Here is a 20,692-nt window from a genome sequence, read left to right on the forward strand (position 1 = left end):
AGTCTAGTTTCCAAGCAATTAAGCAAACAATATTTTCATATCTAATCATCAGAAATTTTCTGCAAAAACTTCATTTTGTTTGCAAAAAACTATAAAATATGATCAGAAAATCTTGAGAATTATTAGTCAGAAATGAAAACTTCCTCAAACATAAAAAAATAAAACGACTCAAAAACATTGGACCAGTGTGTTGTTTTCATTATTAGCAGATGGAGAATGAAAGTCGACCTTTTCGACTAAGAATTTCAGTCTTTAGCACTTTTTTTTCTTGTTTTCTTAATTATTATTTTATTTTTTTAAATTAAATTAATTATATATTACAGTACAAAATGCATAGCAACAGTACATCAGATTAGTGGAATGTAAGATGAAAGTATTTTGGGTTAATGAATGACGGTGTGTAAGCAGTGATGGTGAACTGAATGACTTTATTTGTATGTAAAACACAATAATTCAGTAAATTATGAGGCAGGTAAAAATAAACAAACAATGACTCAGTTAATTAAGAGTTAAAGTTTTTTTCTACCAAGTGGAGTTTGTTTGATTATATCCAGGATTAATTTAAGAGTAAATAAATTACATTTCTTGTTTTTGAGCCTTAAAGTTCACAGCGAAATTGAGAAAGAGTGTTAAGGGCAGAAAAGTCAAGCTTACATAGGCTTTCTGTGTGGTCATAACTCTGGAAACGTGTTACTGGTATGAATACTTTTGCAGTCCATTGTAACTCAATGCTTTTCACACAAATAAAAAATAAACTCAGACATGAGGAATTAATGCCTGGCAAACTAATTGACATGGATTATGTTGTGAGCTTTATTCATTATCTGACATCAAACTGTCAAAATGAAACCAAAAATCTATTTATTCACATCTTTTGCTAATAATCCTGCTCACAGATGCAAGTTTTCTCTCCTCTGAGGTTTTTTTCCCTTTTGCTGCTGGTCAGCTAAAGATATAAAGACGTCCAGATCAGAGCGCAGTTCATTCATTAGCAGCTCCCTGTGTTTTCTGTGTGTGTCCTCTCACTGACTCCCTTCATGTGTGATAATGATGTGTGTGTAAAGACGGGGGGCGGGGGGGTTGCTGCTAAATAACAAGCAAACAGCGACACAGGCCGGATGGAGAGGTGGCGGATGGAAAAAATAGAGACTGTAAAGAAGGGTGATGAAATGAGAAGCAGCCGTTAGCGAGTCGGAGGAGCGTGACGGCGTTTAGTGTTTACCTGTCACATGAATCATGACTTAAACTGTGCTTGCGTCTCAAACGTCCCTTTTGATCAAAGGCTCTCCAATTTAACGTGTCTCTGCAGTTTCCTGCTCACCTTCTTCACATTAACTAACGTTTTTTCCTCATATTCCCGTCAGGAAGCCCAGCTGGGTTTTAATACTGAACGTTTGTCAGTCCAGTTAGAGGTACCGTAGGCGGAGACCCAGACAGTCAGATCCCTGTCGCCTCTTCTCAACTCTGCTCTCACCCATCCTCTTTCTCTCTTTACATTTCTCCTCTTTTTTTCTTTTCTGACACTTTCTCAAATTTTTTCACTCCTCAGGTGGAGTTTGACTGCATCAATCCCAAGAAACAGAAAAAGAAGAAAAACTACAAAAACTCAGGAGTCATCATCCTAAAGTCCTGTAAGGTGAGGATGGATGGATGGATGGATGGATGGATGGATGGATGGATGGATGGATGGATGGATGGACGGATGGATGGATGGATGGATGGATGGATGGATGGATGGATGGATGGATGGATGGACGGATGGACGAACAACTTGGATTCTGGATGAATGGATGTTAATTTCCTTTAGTTTTTTTGGCTGTTTTGAAGCTCAATGTGTAACAATCTCCCTGTGAAAGATGACCTCCGCTCCCTAACAAATAATTAAAAAAATAAAAATCCCCTAACGTGGGCGGAGCTTTCATGTAGTTATATCGCGTTGTACTGCTGTAGCCAATAGGAAAATTTAACTGCAGTAGCTTCTGGTCAACCTACAGAGGGCAGCACTGAGGCAGTTTTAAGCAAAAATATTGCAAAAGTAAACAAATTTACACAAAAATGTAAAAATTTACACAGAAGTATGAAGATAAACCCCTAAATAAACTATTTAGAGACTGTATCAATAAAAAACATTGATCTGTGGTTTTAGCTATCCTTTAATCTGGAAACTCTCATTTCTTTACACCTTCCATCAGTATTTAAAACATTCCTCAATCCTTTTGCACTTTTGAGTCTCCACAGTGGCAAAAATGCAGGTTTACACAAAGAAATTATTTAGACAGATGCAAACAATATTTAGCATTTAATGAATAAAACTGAATCTAAATGTTTCTGTGTATTTTACTTTGAAGCTGAGCTCGTTGCTTTAAAATGAGATAAACTGGAGTAATGAAGCCAAAAGAAACAGAATTAGCTTGTCTGAATTTTACACACATCCGATCAGACCTGGTCGCCAGTAACTAATTAGAGCCGGAGCTCAGAGCGCCACAGATGACGCATAAAGCTGAAACATGGAGTCTTTAGCTGCCTATTAAAACAGCATTAAAGCTCTGTGCATGACAGGCTCTCATAATTGATTGTTTTCTTCATCCTGGCTGTTTTCACGCACGAAAAATGAAGAAAAGTGCAGATATATTAATTTTATTTGCTGGCTTGGAGCAGGGATTAAAATTGAACATTTGTTGTAACTGGAGAGGGAATTATTCTCAAACAAAATGATTTTTTAAATCTAAATTTCAAATAACAAAGCTTTGCATGAAGAAGCAAACAAATGTTTATTTAGAGTAGAAACATAAATGTGCTCTTTTTGCTGTTTCAGATTGCACATGATTACACCTTTCTGGATTACATCCTGGGAGGATGCCAGCTCATGTTTACAGTGAGTACGATGTCAGCATGCCTGTTAGCTTTTGTTCCCTTTTCAGCATCTGCAGTGTTGTGATAATGAGATACATGTTTCCGCTGGCTCTGCTCTCCAAAATGGATGGAAAACGTTCGGATTTTCTATTTTCATCTCCTGGGTTTCAGCTGGATTGCAGGCATTTACATGCAGAGAGGGAGGAGGCACTGAATGGCAGGAAAATGAGTGCATTAGGGGGGAATTTGAGGTATTCTGCCCAAAAAAATAGGTGAATTTTTAGATAAAAGTGATTTAAAATAAAGATAAATGTGTTTAACATCAGGGAGACGTGAATTTCAGACATGGATGAAACTCTGGTCTGGAGAAACCTTTAGTTTTCCTGATTACGTCACATCTTTCTGTGTAACCCTCCTTTATAACGGCCGTCCAAAGTCACTCACACACACTGAGCTTTTTTATTATTATTCTGGATGAAAACAGACAGAAAGAAACACATTCACTTCCCTTTTTCCTCCTCCAATCCTCAAAATACATTTAAAGTTTTCAAAGAAAAAACGTTCAGATAAAGAAGAAACGTATGAATTATTTGGTTCACAAAAATTTTGTTTTCTGGTTGGAAACATTTCTCTACGTACTGTAGCCTTTTACAAAACACTGTAGCTCTTTACAAACAACATTTAAAAACATAAATCTGAAATAAAATAAACCAGAGATATGGAGGTAAAGTTTTTAGAGTTTTAAAAATAAACTATAAAAGCGAGAGGGAAAGAGCATATAAATATGATGAAACAATTATTTCTGTAATTACTAAAATATACTAATGGTGTCAATATGAGTTTTGATTGAGATGCAAGTTAAGCTAAGAGAAAACGGCTCTAGGGAAGTTTGTTGATGTAACAGTCTAATGATTCAAAGACAGAAAAATTGCTGCTCAGTTTTTTTTTTTTTTTTTCCAAAGTACCTTTTTGGCAGTTGCCTAAATGCCGTCCAGATCCATCATGGAGGAAAACGGCAGCAGATGTCACTAAAACAGACTAAATGGTTAAACAGAGATAATATTAGCAATTGCCTTGACAGAACACAGAAATAAACAAAAACATGGAGGTTCGATTAGCTTTACTGCACAACCATCAGTTATCAAACCTCTGATAGAAAAAGAAAATCTGGACAAATCACTGCTGCAGAACTACAGGCTGATCTCCAACCTCCCAATTCATCAGCAAAACTACTGAAAAAATGTTGTTTCAACAGTTAAATAGCTTTCTAACGATGTCTGTTCAGTCTGGTCTTTCAGTCTGGTTTCCATGGTGACCGTAGTACTGAGCCTGGCCTAGTCAAAGTGTTCAATGACATCCACTTAAACAGTGCTGGTTCTGTTGGACCTCAGTGTTGTCCGGTTCTAATCTTACATAAAGAACAGGGATTCCTTTGTTTCAAGAGGAAACGTCTCATTGAAGAGGTCAGAGGTCACATGTGGGGTACCCCAAGGTTCAATCCTAGGACCCCTGTTATTCAATATCTAAATGCTCCCACTACCTCAGGTTATAACAAGAAATAAGATTAGCTACCATAACTATGTGGATGATACACAGCTCTACATTATGATGTCACCATGTGACCTTTGAACCCATCCAAGCACTGAACAGATGCTTAGAACAGATAAATGTGTGGATGAGCCAAAACTTTCTCCAGCTGAACAGAAACAAAACTGAAGTTTTTATCTTTGGACCTAAAGAGGAACAATCTAGAGTTACTGATCTATAGTTATAGATCTAGAGTCAACACACAGCTTCAGTTTTTACAGCTGGAAACCAGAGACCAGGATGACCTCTGACCTGAACCTTCAGAGTCACATTAAGACAGTAACAAAGTCGGCCTTCTATCACCTGAAGAACATTTTCACAATTAGACGACTAATGTCCCAACAGGATAGAGAAACTCATCCATGCGTTTATCTTCAGTCGCATTGTTTACTGCAACAGCATTTCATGCCTTCTGGTTCTGGTTCTACTTCCAGAACCAGAACTCAACATGGAGAAGTAGCATTCAGTTCCTCTAATCTGGAATAAACTTCAGAAAACTGCAAACCTACTGAAACACTGAGTTCCTTTAAATCAAAGCTAAACCCAGCTGTTTAAATTTGCCTTTGGTTAATAATAACTGGAACAAAGTTTAATTCTGGATTACAAGTTTTTATTTCTTCTCTTAATTTTGTACTTCCTGTTTGTTTATTGTGTTTTTAATCATGTAAAGCAATTTGAATTGCCTTGTTGCTGAAATGTGCAACACAAACTAAGTGGAATTGAATATTTCTAAGTCAGTACTCAGTCATTTTCTGATGATTTCTTTTCATTTTAAACTTCTAAAGTTAAACAAGAATTAACGGGAGAGCAAGATGCTCTGGAAATGAAAATCTGTCCTTTATTTATTTCATTTTAGATGAAAGCTCCTCAGAATAACGTTATTGTTCAGATTAATAATCCGTTCATGGTTTTATTATCCAGTTATGAAGCTTTTCTTTCTTAAGGCAGAGACTGAATTCACAAGCTTTAATTTACTCTTAATGTGTTCGCTGAGTATACGCAGCACAGCAGCGTAATAAATCGCTTCCCATGAGAGACGTCTGCATGGCCCTCATGGCTGTGAAGTCACAGTTTCATTTCGTTTAAATCACTCAGCGATGCAATCCAAAGCTGCCACAATGGTTTTCATTTAATTTTCCGAGGGAACATAAGGTGATAAAACCCCCTTTCCTGCTCTTTAGAGGATATATTTGGATGTTTTGGGTGATTACAGTAAATAGAAAAAAAGTTGTTGCATTGATTTGTTCAACCTCCTCATATTGATCAGCAACCTTCACTCAGAAGAAGCTCTTTTGATTTTAATAATTAATAGACAGAAAAGTTGCTGCTCTTATCAAGTCTGAATCTTAGTTTTTAATTCATCTTCTAAATGAAGCAACATCATAAAATCCAGGAATAATTGCTAAAACGTTCTTAACTTTAAACTCACTAAATGTAAACATTGTAATCCAACTCTGGGTTTATGGACTTAACACATTAAATCTGTTGGTCCTAACTTTAAATCATTTCAGTAAATAATTTTAGACGCCTTCTCTGAATGTAATTTAGTGTTTAAACCTGAACCTGTTGCATTACAAACCAACTGGTTCTGACTTTTGACCACAAATATTTCATTCAGAAATAACCTTTAAAACCCAGAATAATTCATATATATGCATGTAGGTAGGAGTGAAACGATGAATCTGATTAATAATTGTCAACTAATATAGTAATTGATTAATCAGTAACACAGACTTAATCAGAACAGTAATCAAGCCAAAACCATACAGAAAATGTAAATATGTTCCACCCAGAACTTCTCAAGTGGCAGTTTTACCTTCACCTGGTTCAGATGATATTAATTACCTTTTTCTTTCCAATTGTTCAGTTATTCTTGTGTTTTTTAGCTTCTGATGCATCCTTTGCTACAAATGATCAAGGAATGCTGTTATTAAATTTTATTCAATAAAATGTTTATTTTCCTGCTTAACATAGAAATTGAGCTATTTGTTTATTTGAATTTTAATGTATTTTTAATATTTTATAAAACATGCTGAAGTGGTTCAATGAAAGAATCTGCAGAATGCGCCGGTTTTATCATCTGATGAATCAGTTAATGGTGAGCTGCAGCTCTCCATGCGGCTGTTATTCTCTGAGGCAGGGTTCGTGTGTTTGGATCTCGCCTGCTTTGCAGCAGCTGCTTTGTGGGCCTTCTGGGTCCGGTTGAGCAGAACTCTGACACAGAACACGCTGTGCAGATTTTCTGGGCTGGCGCCGTGCTCGGTGCTGCGTTAAAGCTCAGACAATGGCTGCGTCTCTTTGGTACCGCCTGTTTTTGCCACCTTGTTGTCGGAAGCGAGACTTAAAGCAGAGAAGGTAGCTGTTGTTGCCATGGTGACGTTCTGCGCCGCTGATGAATGTTAAGGACATTTTCTTTTTTAAGAGAGAGAGAGGAGCGAATTTAGATGATGTAATAGATGTTTAGTCATATTTATAGAAAACAATGGTACAGTGCAGAAGTATTCATACCCCTCTAATTTTGAACAACTATCATTTTTTATTGGTAACACTTTATTTGAAGGGGTTTGCATGAGACTGACATAAACATAACATCTGTTATGAACATGAAGGAGCTTTCATAAATATTTATGATTGTTGTCATGAAGTTTAATTCGGTAAATAATGACACCTTTAATATAAAGTTACACTAAAAGTTGTATTAAAAGTCCATTAAAAGTTCCAACTTTGCATTAAAAGTGCTATTTTTACAGAATACCATTCTGAATGTGTTAAAGTATTAAACTAATTTACTCCGACACCCTTAAATAAAATGCAGATTCAGAAATCACAAAAAGAAAAGTTTACCCAGCATATTTTAAAGCTTTTGTTTATTTTAATTACTCCATTAAAAATTTAGCTCTGATATTAAGAATAATCACCTGATGTAATCAGGACTTTGACTAGACCCATTCAACAAATTTAAATATTATTGTAGAGGACATTTATTTTAAGAACTTCATCACTAAATGAAACACATTATAAAGTTTATTTACACACAGATGGATGTTTGAAAGCCTTTATTTCTATTAATTATGATTATTTTTGTCTTGCAGTTAAAATATGGTATTTAAAGTCAGAATATTACATAAAAATATAAAGAATAATAGAAATATGGGCTTAATGTAAATTATGTTTAATATCTGCTTTTAATCTGATAAATGAGACCCATTGGGGAAAATATTCTAATTTATTGACTATGACTGTAGATTTCTGCAGCTCATCTTTCATATTGTTTTATCAGAATGAAAGATGAAATGGTGAAAGATTCCCACAAGATCTCAGATGGTTACTTTATGTAGATTTAGAGATGATTCAAATTCTTCAGCTTTCATATCAAGTAGAAGAAATGTTTACATGAACTTACATCATCAGAAAAACAAACAAACTGAGTTTTATGTCACACAGTGACCAGAGTGTGGCTTGTTTTCTGTCGGTATTTATGAGAAACATGCAGCAACAGACGAGCTCTGAGTCATAAGAGCTGAGCAGAGTTGATGTTTTATGTTTATTCATTTTACAAACTTCCACTACATAATATAGATACATATATTTAAAGCTATTATCACATATTTACTTTTGAAAATGCTTTTGTTCCGTTATTAGAAACAATTAGTTCACACAAGTCAGTGTAAATGACATTTAGATATAAAACCTACTGCTGTTAAAAGTGTTAAACTACCCAGAAATGCTATAAAATCAGTAACTGCAGTAACTGTCCCTTTAAACATCAGCTGCAGTTGCTTTTATCCAGTTGCTAATTCACTCTTCTCCATTTGATCTCCCAGTTTTCGCTGATGAGATGGTTCAGTAGCAGGAAACTCTCTCCTCTGTGCTCTGCTCAGTGTTTGATAACCTATTAAAACTAAACGAGGAACCGTGAATCCTGCAGCTTTCTTAAGCTCCGCGGTTTAGAGCCATTAGGAGAATAAATCCTGCTGGAGTCAGGAGAAACATCCAGCAGTATTCAGACTGCAGACTGAATGCTTTAAGTATAATTTTATTATGTTACATCTCTACCTTATATACATACTTATACATGCTCCTCTGAATGAATGTTTTCATTGTCTTTTGTTGATATGCAGACTCCCAAAACAAACCAAAAGTCATGGTGCGTTTTAGCTGCACAGGTCCACAGAATATCTTCAAACATATTTTCTGCACTAGCTGCTTATGCAAACTGACACTAATTTTGATTCACCGTGAATAATCTCTCTCAGACACCCAGTCACCAGTGACATCATCTATCCTTTTTGGTACTACCATATAACAACCACACACAGAAGAAGTTGTGTACAAAACCAGCCAAGAAAGACGAGCCGTTCTGCGGCGTTCAGTCAATCTTAGCGAGGTTTTTAATCCTAATCTGCAGGAGGGGAACGTCTCTCCTGCTCGGCGCTGTGGGAGCCGGAGGAGAACGCGTCGCTCCTCTGCGACAACACAAAGAAACAACCTGCTTTGGTGGAGAGGCTCACTTCAAATGAGTCAGGATGTTATTCATTTTGAATGCTTCGTATCATTCATAGTTTCATTGTCAACTAGTGGAAAAGAGAGACTTTGGAGGATTCATCGCAGAGTAAAAAAACCTTCCTGTTAGGAAAGATGCAAGACAATCAGGATTGGCTTTGAATAAAATGTTATTTCTTTTCATAAAGCATTTCCCAAATGTATAAAATTATTAATGAATTAATTAATAGCTACTATATTTACTGTACTCTCTGTATTTGCACAATAGCAGTTCACTGTTTTAGTCATATGATGGTGATATTTTGCCGGTTGGGCCAGAAAGTATTGATAAAACCCTCTAAGAAACTGTTAAAATATTAATAATTAACTAACTTGATAAGCAAAATTAAGTAATGTTGAACAGCTTTTCATATTGATCAGTCCCCCCAGGATTTTGTGATTGTTTTAGTGATATTTAATTAATCATTTTTATGCTGTTTAGTATGATGTAGGTGTATAAAATCCCAACTGAGAATAACAGCTTTTACATTCACATCATGTTAGTTTTCTTTCTACTCAAACTCTAAGTAATCTGTCTCTGTTGTAGTTTTTGCAACTTTATATTTAATTAGAATATGTCTCATATAAATATTAATAAATAAGTGCAATGTGACTCAAAAACATTAAAATGTTGGCTGTCGTTGTTGACCGTCTCAGGAGGAGAGAATAAGGCGCTCACAAACGCTCCGACACCTTCGTCCGTCCTCGCTCCCCTCCATCATCTCTCTGGCTCTTCAGCTGCAAATGTGTCAGCGATTCTGGCGAATATTCAACAGGGAAGCCAATAATAAAACTTCAGTGTGAATGTCAGCATGTCAGCTGCTCAACAGGAAGTTGGTGGTAATGGGATGAGCTGTCAGTGTAGTCAAAGTCTCAAACAATCCCTGCTGTAAAATATACAGTAATCAGACGCATCTGTTTGTTTTATTTAGTGAACGCTCTCCTGTTGAAACTGTTTGTCAAGTTTTATTAGCTCTACGCGTTTAAAAACTACAACCAGCCTGAAGCAAAGAACAAGTCAGGATGGCTTCATCCGTCATCGCATCACAGCTGTCACATGTCAGTGGAGGGCAACGGAGGACGAGCACTGTAATAGTTCGGAGATGATCCATCAGCTGTCAGTTTGCTCAGGCGCATTGTAAACCCAATCAGACGTTCACCAGAAAACGCTGATGTGTACGCTGGGAGGAATATCTCATGTAAACATTCAAAGTACCATAGATTTCTAAAATCACATTTCTAATCTCAACTTTCTGTGTAATGTTGCACAGAACATTACTGTGTGTGGCTGTAACATGGGCCTGTAGATAGAAAAATAAAAAAATGGAGGAGTAAGCTTTCTGCCAAAAAGTTTGAGAAACCGAGAAGATAGAAAACCTCTCTTTTAGTCTTCAAGTTGAAACTCTTGAAAATTTTTGGAACTCAGAAATCTCAAAGTTTTTTTTAATAGAAAATTTCTGAGTTTAATCTAAAAGTTTCTGAGGTTTTTTGGTCAAATCTTACCTAACACACCATCCAAAGTCTGTGTCCATCAACATATGTAATTTATAGAAGTTTACACCCACTGATCATAATCATGAATATTATAACATTTTATGTAAAGCCAGGACTTTAATGCATTAATTTCAATTAGTTAATTACATAGATTTTATTGCGTTAAAGACTTTTTGTTTAAGGTTTTGTTGGCTCTAGTAGCCTTTATTTGAAAGTAGTTCGACAGGAAAGAGGGGGAAGACATGCGGTAAATGTCACCAGGCCGGGAATCAAACCTGCGACCACCAGCACGAGGACCAACGCCTCAATACATGGGTTCTGCTTTGCCCCTGTGCCACCACAGCACCCCAAGATTTGATTTGTTTTGTTAAATAAAAAAGTCCAGAGCTGGAACCTTTGTATTCATATGTTTCTGGTAGGACTGTAAATCTGACGCACATGTGACAAACAACAGCATTGGACGACAAAACCGCTTCTCTCGGCCCACTGGGGGTTAATTTTTTCTTCAAAAATCGACCTGATTGGACACTGCAAAAGATTATTATCGTGTTCAAATTGTGCTAAAAACTATTAGTCTACCAGCGAAGCTATGCTAGTCTAAATTAGCATCTCAGTGCTAAACATGTAGCAGCAGCATATCTGGTTTGTTTTTTATTCCCATTCAAAAATACAAATGATTGAAAAGTCAATTTATTTTGGTATCACCAAGCGAAGGACATTTTATAGATTAATTACATAAATATTGATGTCTGAACACCTTTATTTCTCTTAACCACAAACATGGTATTCAAAATTAGAATATTACATCAGACCAATAAAAATAGCTATTTTTAAAAACAGAAATGTGGCTTTAATGAAAGCTTAATTCCTGCTTAAAGGTTGTTATTTTCAAAAACTACTTTTAATCTAACAAACAAGACTCATCATGCGTCTGTTCTAATTTATTGAATATGACTATCATGAAGAAGTTTCTAAAGTTTGTCCATGGATTGGTGGATTTATCCTGTTTCTTCATATAATCTCCAGCAGACGCCAAGATCTTAACTTCAGTGTGAGAGATCAGACCATCTGCTGCAGAACTCGCTCTTCCTCGGGTTGCTAACGATTCAGAGCCTGGCTGAGCTCATTATCACGCTATACAACGTGTTTGTTATTTATTACTGGGTTTGACCCGTCTATTTGAATTGAGTCAAAATTCATGCCTTGTGTTTTCTTTGTTTTGTTCTGTTTTATAAGAATAACATCACTACTTTTTCAATTGTTCTATAGAGCAAATTTCCTAGATTATCACATGTTTAATGGAATAAAACGTTCCAGATTTAAATTGTTTAGAATCTGATAAAGACAAGACAATTCTGCTGGAGGTTAATACACTAGTATTGGGAAAATATGCAACTCCAATCCAATCTTTCTCTCTTCTACTTTCACATGTTCCATCTTTTCTCCTTTTTAGTTGCTTCAAAATGACTCCTTTTGGCTCCAGACGCAGCCAGATTAAAGTAGATGAAGCAGGCCAATGTTTAAATGAGATTTAAGGGGTTTAGAAGCTGAGGGTTACAGCAGAGTTTAAAAAACAAAAGTAAGAGCACAAACAATAATCAGGACTGCACTTTACTTAGACCAGGGGTTTGAAACATGCCACTCTGGAGCCACATGGGGTCTTTAGCATCCTATGTGGCTCACAAACCACCAAAAAACAGCAATGAATACCGTTTTTTACAGTACGTTTGTAATAAAAAGTCCAAGTTGGTAAACAGCATGAGCAGATGCAGAAGATGTTTTTTTTAAACTTTTCTTTGCACTGAGAAAGAGGAGGCGCACATGTGAAGCTTTTAAAAATAATTCTGGCTTTAACATTAAAACTAACTGTGCAGATCTTAAGATAACTGTCTCTACTTTGTGTTCCTCAGGTTGGGATAGACTTCACAGCGTCTAACGGGAACCCCAGAGAGCCGTCGTCTCTCCACTACATCAACCCGCTGGGCAGCAACGAGTATCTGTCGGCCATTTTAGCTGTTGGCCAAATCATACAGGATTACGACACGTAAGGAAGGAGCTCAGCCTCTCTGCTAAGTTGTTTCAGGCTGCAGTTATTAATTCAAATGTTAGGATGTATGGATAAGCATGTATACTTCTCTAAAATCAAAGTTATGCTCCAAATTAAACAAAATATTCTGATTGCTTTTGTTTTTAGCATAATTCACCGTGGAAAAGGGACAGTTCAGATAATTTAAATTAATATAACATGTCTGATGAGTGGACGTAAGCTTTGAATGAAACTGTGCTTTACATCTACATGTTGTGGATTATCCTGGTAAATTTCCACTGAAATACAAAACTGTCACAACACGATTAAGAGTAGAACCCAAAAACAGGTGGAAGGAACCAGGAAGCAAAACATAAATATCAAAATAAAGCAAGACGCCGAACCAACAGGTCAAAGGTCATGACACCAAACTTTATTTTCTAGCTCAGAAGTTAAATTAGAGTTTTATCAGTCATATTTATTGTGTTAATGACATTTGTGATCTTTGTAAGAATTGTAGGACTGCTAACATTTTTTCTATCATCCAAAAGCCGAAAAGAGAGAAATTTTTATCTTTCCTCAAATTTGGAAGCTTCAATACATTTTAGCTAGATTTGACTTTTTAACTTTGGGTATTATCTAGAAAATGTAGCAGAGGATGAATCAGCCTGGTGGAAGCTCACTCTTCTCTTCCTGATTTCATTTTTCTCTGATGTCAATTAACCAGAGTGAAAATTAATTCAGATTTATTATCCGAAACTTTTGCAAATCCTTATTCTAGAAAAACTGTTTTGGAAATGTAAACATTGATCAGATTTTGATTTTTCTACCTTATTACTGTTTTGTTTTGTCTCTCCTGTCTAAATGTGTTGCATTTGATTGAAAAAAAAGAAGACAAAAAGACTGAACTAATGTTCCAATCTGTTGTCATGGTTTCCTCCTCAGCGACAAAATGTTTCCTGCGCTGGGATTCGGAGCTCAACTCCCACCCGACTGGAAGGTACACACGTGTGGACGGGGACGGAGTTTATTTTCTGTTTGTGTGCTAAACACAGAAAACGTGTGCAGCAGAGAGGCGAGGGCGGGTTTTCAGCCATCCTGTTATAAACATCCACCTCACACACACACACACACACACACATACACACACACACACACACGCAGATAACATCATACACATCGTACATGCATATTCAGATGATTACGCAACTGTCAACCTATCTGTGTTGCCATGGCGCTGAGATGATGAAAAGGACATAGAAGCCATACACAGAGACATGATGGGAGGAAGGTGGAAGGTGTGGGAGAAATGAACAATATTTCTTAACAATATTCTCCAGTTTGATGGAGGATGAACCATCAGCTCATGTTTTTCATTTCTCTGCAGGTCTCACATGAATTTGCCATCAACTTCAACCCCACTAATCCCTTTTGTTACGGTGAGCTTTTTTTCTGTGTTTTTTTTGTAGATTAAATAAAAGCTCTACTTGATTTATCTTTCACATACATTATAGGGCTGCAACTAACAATTTTTGGTAATCGATAATTATGTTGATTAATGGATTCATTGGATAAAAAATGGCCACATTCTCCAGATTTTTCATTTGACCACTTAGGCTTTTTATATAATATTAGAAATACATTAGAATATGCAAATAAACGAATAATTTAGTCATTTTTTAAAAAATAAGAAAATAAACATTTTTCCCTAAAATGCAGCAACATAGCATTCCTTTCAAGTACGTTTGACCATTTGCAGCAAAGGATGCATCTGCAGCTAAAGAAATACTTTCATGTAGAAAATCAGCTCAACTTAACAGTGTAGAGCTGATCTGATGATTGTTTTTTAGATTAACTGATAACTGGATAGAAAAGTTTCTTAATAGGAGATTTTCTTTACAAAATTTGAACCAGATGAAGATAAAACTGGTTCTTGAGGAGTTCTGGGTAGAAAATATTTATTGAAGTTTTTTTTATGTAAATACAAAATATTATCTGTTGATCTTTCAGCAAGTTGCTTTTTTGAGTCTTAATGCTTCGGTTAAATGATGATTAATCCTTTTAAATGAATTAATCTATATTTAAATGTCGGATCATTATTTTGGGTTTTCTTCAGAATCGTTGCTCAGCTTCTAAAATCTTGGGCCTCCAAAGGTCGAAGGGTCAGTAGATTTGTTTGGACGGATCCGGATTTAGTTCATTCTACTGAATTATCACCACAAAAAGCTGCAACAACTGGTATATTAAACTTTAAATATCACTTACAACATGCAACAAATGAATCTGTTGCATTAAAATTGTTTATTTTTAATACATTCAAACGTCTGCTTAATTGTTAAATCTGTATTTTAAACATAAACACTATGCAGTCTGAATGAGCAGTGCAAGTTTTACTTTTACCTCCAAATCACAGACACTTGTAGCTGCAGGAGGCAGAAAACAGTTATTATAAGCATCTTTTCCACATTTCTAACGGTTTAATTTTCCCGTCTGCATGTTCAGGTGTGGAGGGCATCGCCCAGGCGTACTCTGCCTGCCTCCCTCACATCCGCTTCTACGGGCCGACTAACTTTGCTCCGATCATCAGCCACGTCGCACGTTTCGCCGCTCAGGCGCTTCAGCAGGAGAAAGCAGCGGTGCGTAGCCGCAGCTCAGCTGTATTGTTTTATATTTACAGATGTACCAAAACTCGGGTAGCATTTTGGGATCAGCTCTCTGCCTCTGGCTGAGCGCTGCGTTCCCAGACAGCTGCTGAAACCAGAGCCATAAAAATGTCTAAATACAGCCAGGCATCGCTTCAGTCTGTGACAGTTTGCTTCTCTGTCAACACACCTGTCTATCACCGCTGTCCAGGTGGGATTTTTACCTATAAATGGAGATTTTTTTCTGCTCAAACAGGTGATTCTCAAACTTTCTTCTGTATTATTAGAACGAGAATTGGATTGTTTGTTTTTAAAGTTAGTTTTATGTTTGTCAGAAGGTTCTCTTAACCCTTGTGTTTAAGAGAACCGACCCCACACCCGTATCACTTGTACCAGTTGCCTCAGTCCTCACACGCACAAGGGTTAACGATCTTATGAAAACACGTTTTATTTATTTTATTTTTAACCAAAGCAGTTCTAGTTTCTTCTGGGAGAATATGATCTGTCCTGATCTAAACTCTTTTGAAAAGTTTTGGGTTGGTTTGGGAAGGAACATTTTCAGACTGGAGATCCATTTTCAATAAATGGAGCCACTTCTGTTTTAGAAACACATCAATGTATTTATGTCTTAGTGGAGAAACTCACTACTAAGTTCTTTTTTTGCAGATGATATCCTGTTTTCCTTTCAAACAGTTTTTATTTTCATTTTCTATTTAAAAAGTCCCACAGATTAAGAACTTCTTTATTAAAGGAGTCCTGACCAAGAGGCAGCAAAGATTACGTAGCAATTACAAATAGTTACACAATTAAAATGCCATACAAATAATTATTAAAAAATAATCATAATTTAATGAATTAATCTCACAGTCTGGACTTGAAAGTGCAAAAATAAAATAAGTTAAATGGATTTCCAGTCTTTTTGCTACATGTTCCACGTAACCAGAGCCATGTTTCCTGAATGTTTTTTATGCATATTTTGAACTGTTGCATTAAGAACGCTGGATGGAAACGTTGAAATCCGAAAAGATTTCCTCAGTTTCAGATAAAAGGTTTTTATGCTAGCTTGAGGTGATTTTTCTGGCTGTTTCTGTCAAACAGTTCATGTGCAGAAGAGGAGATGGAATAAATGATGATGTAGCCGATGTCATACATTTGGTTGTGGGTGTATCTCTGGGTTCAGAGGCACCAAACTCCAGCTTGGAGGGAAAGGTTCTCTCCTTCTTTCTGAGGTGTGTTTCTCATGCTAGTTTGCAGCCCTACTTCCTGTTTACATGTGTAGTGTCAACATCTGATGACATCACGCTTTGTGTAGCCTCATTGATTCTCTCTAAGCACGCCTAATTCGCATTTTTCCTTTTTGAAACATTTCAAAACTCCACTGAAAATTCACGTGACAATTGGATGTAAATATAGCTGTTAACAATAAGAGTCTCTACGTCTCTGCAGACACTTTTCCAGTGTTTGCTCCTTCGTCCTCACAGACACCAGAGTTTCTCTTCTTAATGTGCCATTAGGTTTTTCACTCTTCTTTGCAGTGGTCTAAAGATTAGAAGTTCACACAGTCCTGATCTTTTCACAGTGTATTTGTTCCATCTAATCATCCTGCAGGTTTGATTGATCCATGCTCTTATATGTCAGATGAAATGACCTTTTCCTGCTCAAATCCACCAAATATAAATACAAATACGTAGGAGAGGCATCTACGGTTTTGTTCTTCATACAGCCTTCTGAAGTAATTTTCTTGCTTTGTTCTCTTTTCCTTTTATTTGATTTAATAACCAGAGTGTTATATCTCTGGGCAAATCACACCAAAGAAAAGCAAACATGACACTGTTTTGTTTACTAGCCAGCAACACAAAAGCTGTCAGTGGTGCACTTTTGTCCAGGGAGCTTTTACTCCTTATTTATCCAATATTTTTGCTGTGGGGACAAACAAGTTAGTGCATCTGTTATCTCTGGCTGCTGGCACTGAGTCTCATCCTGTTCTTTGTTACACTGCTCTGCAGCTGAGACTCTGACTAGGCTTTTCTTTTTATATATTTTTAGCCTGACAGCAGGATTAGGAAGCCTCATTTTCTCCTTTAAATTCATTGTCTGGGATCCAGGGATGATTAAATCTGTCAGTCTCATCCAGCTCATCAGAAAACACATATGTAGCTAAACAGTTTGGTTCGTCCTCTCAGGTTCAGCTCAGGATGGATTCAAACGCATTTAGATTTATAATCTGAGTCCAGTTCTCTGAGTGGAGACACAGGAAGCTGTGGGGTTAAATATGCTGCAGATCAGAGTCCAGTTTTCAAGGACTCGTGTCCTTAAAGGTGCAGTATGTAACTTTTATAAAAACAAAAAATATGTTCCTTTTATGTTTCATTTTTGTGACAGTAATCTGTGAAAAAATCAAGCTTCTCCCAGTGCTCTCTATACCAAATGCAGAAATAAACCGTTCAGTCAGAAACAACCAATCAGAACCAGGAGGAGGGTCTTAGTGCTGTCAATCACCCTCGTTTCTCCTCTTTGCTATCTGCTGCTCAGCTGGTTCACCACAACATAGTTTGTTACAAATGCTAAAGCTATTAGCATAGCCACTGATGATGTCTGATAAACAGCTTTTCTATAACAGTAAAGTTGTTGATTTGCCATTACCACATTTTGTAGGTTATTAAATCTTGCATTGAATTTCCACAGCAGAACAGCACAACTATCAGTGATAATTTAATTCCACATCATTCTGTTGGAAACTGAGAACTTTTTTTAGTTTTCATCTTTTTCCACAAACATCAACATCCCTCTTTATATAAACTTTTTTTTCTTTGTTTTAAAACCTGAAAAACAGAAATAAAATGGTGATTCTTTGACTCCAAATGACTTTTATTTATCTGGACTGAGGGGAAAAATCCCCTCTTTGGCTTGTAAAGGTTCCAGACGCCTGGACTAAAAGGATCTCTGACTTTATCTCAGCAGCATCGCTGTGTCACCTTACCGGCCGGTGATTACAAAACCTTCAGCACGTCCCAGATCTTTAACTGTTTTCTTCTGGACCAGGATTCGGTGACATCAGTCCGATGTTCCTGCAGATATGCCACTCTCTCAGAAGCTTTGAACAAATGGCAAAAAGTCCCCCTCTGGTTACATATAAAGCAGCATGTCTCCTGAATGTATCTGAAAGGAGCGCAGTGGCTGGGTATCATTATGCTCCCACGGTGCTTTTTGTCCCTAATTGCACCCTGTCACCCTGTGGGGAACAGAGACGCAGAGAGAATTGTACTCGCTTGTGTGATGTGTGCCAGAACGCTTTTGTCTCTGTAAGGAAATGATTGCAGACCCTTTTCTTGTTTTATATTACAGTGAGTTCAAACATAAGAATGAGTAACACAGTGAGTGAGGACAGCTGCAGTGTGTGTGTGTGTGTGTGTGTGTGTGTGTGTGTGTGTGTGTGTGTGTGTGTGTGTGTGTGTGTGTGTGTGTGTGTGTGTTTGGACGTCCTGCTGGGCTTGTGTTTGGACCTGCGTGTGTTGAGTTGGTTTTAGGCTGCAGAAATGTTCTGCTGCTCAGCCTCGCCTTTTCTGTTCCTCACATAATGAGAGAACCTGCGACTGGAGACAGTGTGAACTCGCACAGAGATGCTCCCACTACCAACACACACACACACACACACACACACACACACACACACACACACACACACACACACACACACACACACACACACACACACACACACACACACACACAGGCTGTGGGCCAACGCGGTCTCTGCGTGTCCTGGTGTGTGAGCGACCCTGTGTATTTGTGTGATAATGATTCTCTAATGAGCGCTGCTGCTACCACGTTAATGAGACAGACTTCAGAGCGTGTGTGTGTTTGCGTGTGTGTGTATTTCGCACAGAAGTGACTTTTTTTCCAAGTAAAGACAGCTTGTGTTTTCACATTGTCTGCTCTTATCATGACACCACAGTTACACTCAAGTCCAGCTGATGTCTGTTTATGTCAGAGTCAACAAAAATACAAGAACGTTGATCTTTTTACATCAATAATTCCCTTCAGGATTGTTCTTGTGATTTTTTAAAATCTTTTTTGCAATCAAAATCACAGATTTTTAGTACTAATTTAGAAGTATTTGCAAGGTGTTCTGCAATATTTGAGTTTACACATAACGTTAAATGTGATGTTTTTGTTACTCGCCACATCGATCAAACTTGACATCAAGTAAGGCTGAGGTAGCGCTTACTTGATGCGCTGCCACCTGCAGGTGGCAGTTAGCATCACTTAAACTCATTGTTTTTGACCACTTGACTAGAAAATTTGCATTAAACACACAATTATGCACAAGCACAAAAAATGCAATAATTAGTTGATTTTGGATTAATTTTCGCGAAAACGAAAGGGACTGACTGATGTAATTTGGAAGGAAACGGATAAAAATTGCTGTGATTTGATTAATAAAATATTTAAGTACAGAACTGTTATCTTGAAGGTTTTACTTATGCCAGATAAAAAAGCAATGATCTGTTGAGTTTGTATGAATTTCCTCCGTCACCTTACATGGTAGTTCGCCCTGCAAATTCTTAATTTCAGGTTTCATCTGCAAAATAAATACAAGTCTGTCATACCAAATCTGTCAAGAATCGAATTTACTCTGCAGTCTTTGCTCAGAATGATGATTGAGGTACAAATTTAGGATTTTGTAAATAAATAAATATATTTCTTACATGTTGTCTCTCTTTTTTTCCCATCTGTCTTCCCTCCTCTCTGTCTTTCCTGCTCTCCGTCTGCAGCAGTACTTCACTCTCCTCATCATAACAGACGGTGTCATCAGTGACATGGATGAGACGCGCGACGCCATCGTTCAGGCCTCCAAGTTGCCAATGTCCATCATCATCATCGGTGTCGGTAACGCCGACTTCGCTGCCATGGAGTTCTTGGATGGAGACGCCAGCGTCCTGAGGTCCAACACGGGGGAGGAGGCGGTCCGGGACATCGTGCAATTCGTCCCCTTCAGGGATTTCCGTAATGTGAGTATTGATTAATAGCAATTTCTGATTCTTCTCAGGCTTCAGCTGCTCACCTGGAATGGATCTTTGATTGACTTTTTAACTAATAAAATCCTGAAGGAATCTCATCTTAAAGCAGCAGCTTTTCAGAATAACAGCCATTAATGCAAACTTCCACTCACAACAACATTATTCTCACTAAAGTTTGCTGCTGCTGCCCTGAAAGGTTTTTAGAAAAATTGTGACGATTTTTTTGTGGATAATTAAAAAATGTCATTATTCCAAAAAGTCAGCAGCTAATAAAACCTGAGCTTTCAAGAAACCACATAGTTGGATCTTTAGTTTTTTTCTCACAGGTTTGTGTTTTTGCAGTGTAATCAGTCTACAGCTCTGCTGTATTTAATGTGGTTTGAGGAACAACTTCTATCAAAATGAATGGGGAACACTTGGTCGATTAAGTTGTAATTGTTTTTTCTGCATGCTGGATCTTTTAAAGAAAACATTTAGATTAAAACTCAAACCTAACAACCCCGGTGGGGTTTGATGACCCTTTTACC

At 37.2% G+C, this 20,692-nt stretch overlaps 1 protein-coding gene across 1 annotated transcript in view; it reads left to right on the forward strand.

The window, feature by feature from the left end:
• cpne2 (copine II) overlaps positions 1-20,692 on the forward strand; it is a 37,367-nt gene that overhangs the window by 12,654 nt on the left and 4,021 nt on the right. The window contains exons 9-15 of the mRNA XM_014968393.2: positions 1,550-1,636; positions 2,816-2,875; positions 12,387-12,520; positions 13,448-13,502; positions 13,890-13,941; positions 15,005-15,138; positions 19,920-20,156. Of these exons, the coding sequence (XP_014823879.1) occupies positions 1,550-1,636; positions 2,816-2,875; positions 12,387-12,520; positions 13,448-13,502; positions 13,890-13,941; positions 15,005-15,138; positions 19,920-20,156 (759 nt within the window). The remainder of the gene's footprint in view (positions 1-1,549; positions 1,637-2,815; positions 2,876-12,386; positions 12,521-13,447; positions 13,503-13,889; positions 13,942-15,004; positions 15,139-19,919; positions 20,157-20,692) is intronic.

Source organism: Poecilia mexicana, unplaced genomic scaffold (genome assembly GCF_051168715.1).
Source record: "Poecilia mexicana isolate PSO_F unplaced genomic scaffold, ASM5116871v1 scaffold_6, whole genome shotgun sequence".
NCBI lineage: Eukaryota > Metazoa > Chordata > Actinopteri > Cyprinodontiformes > Poeciliidae > Poecilia > Poecilia mexicana.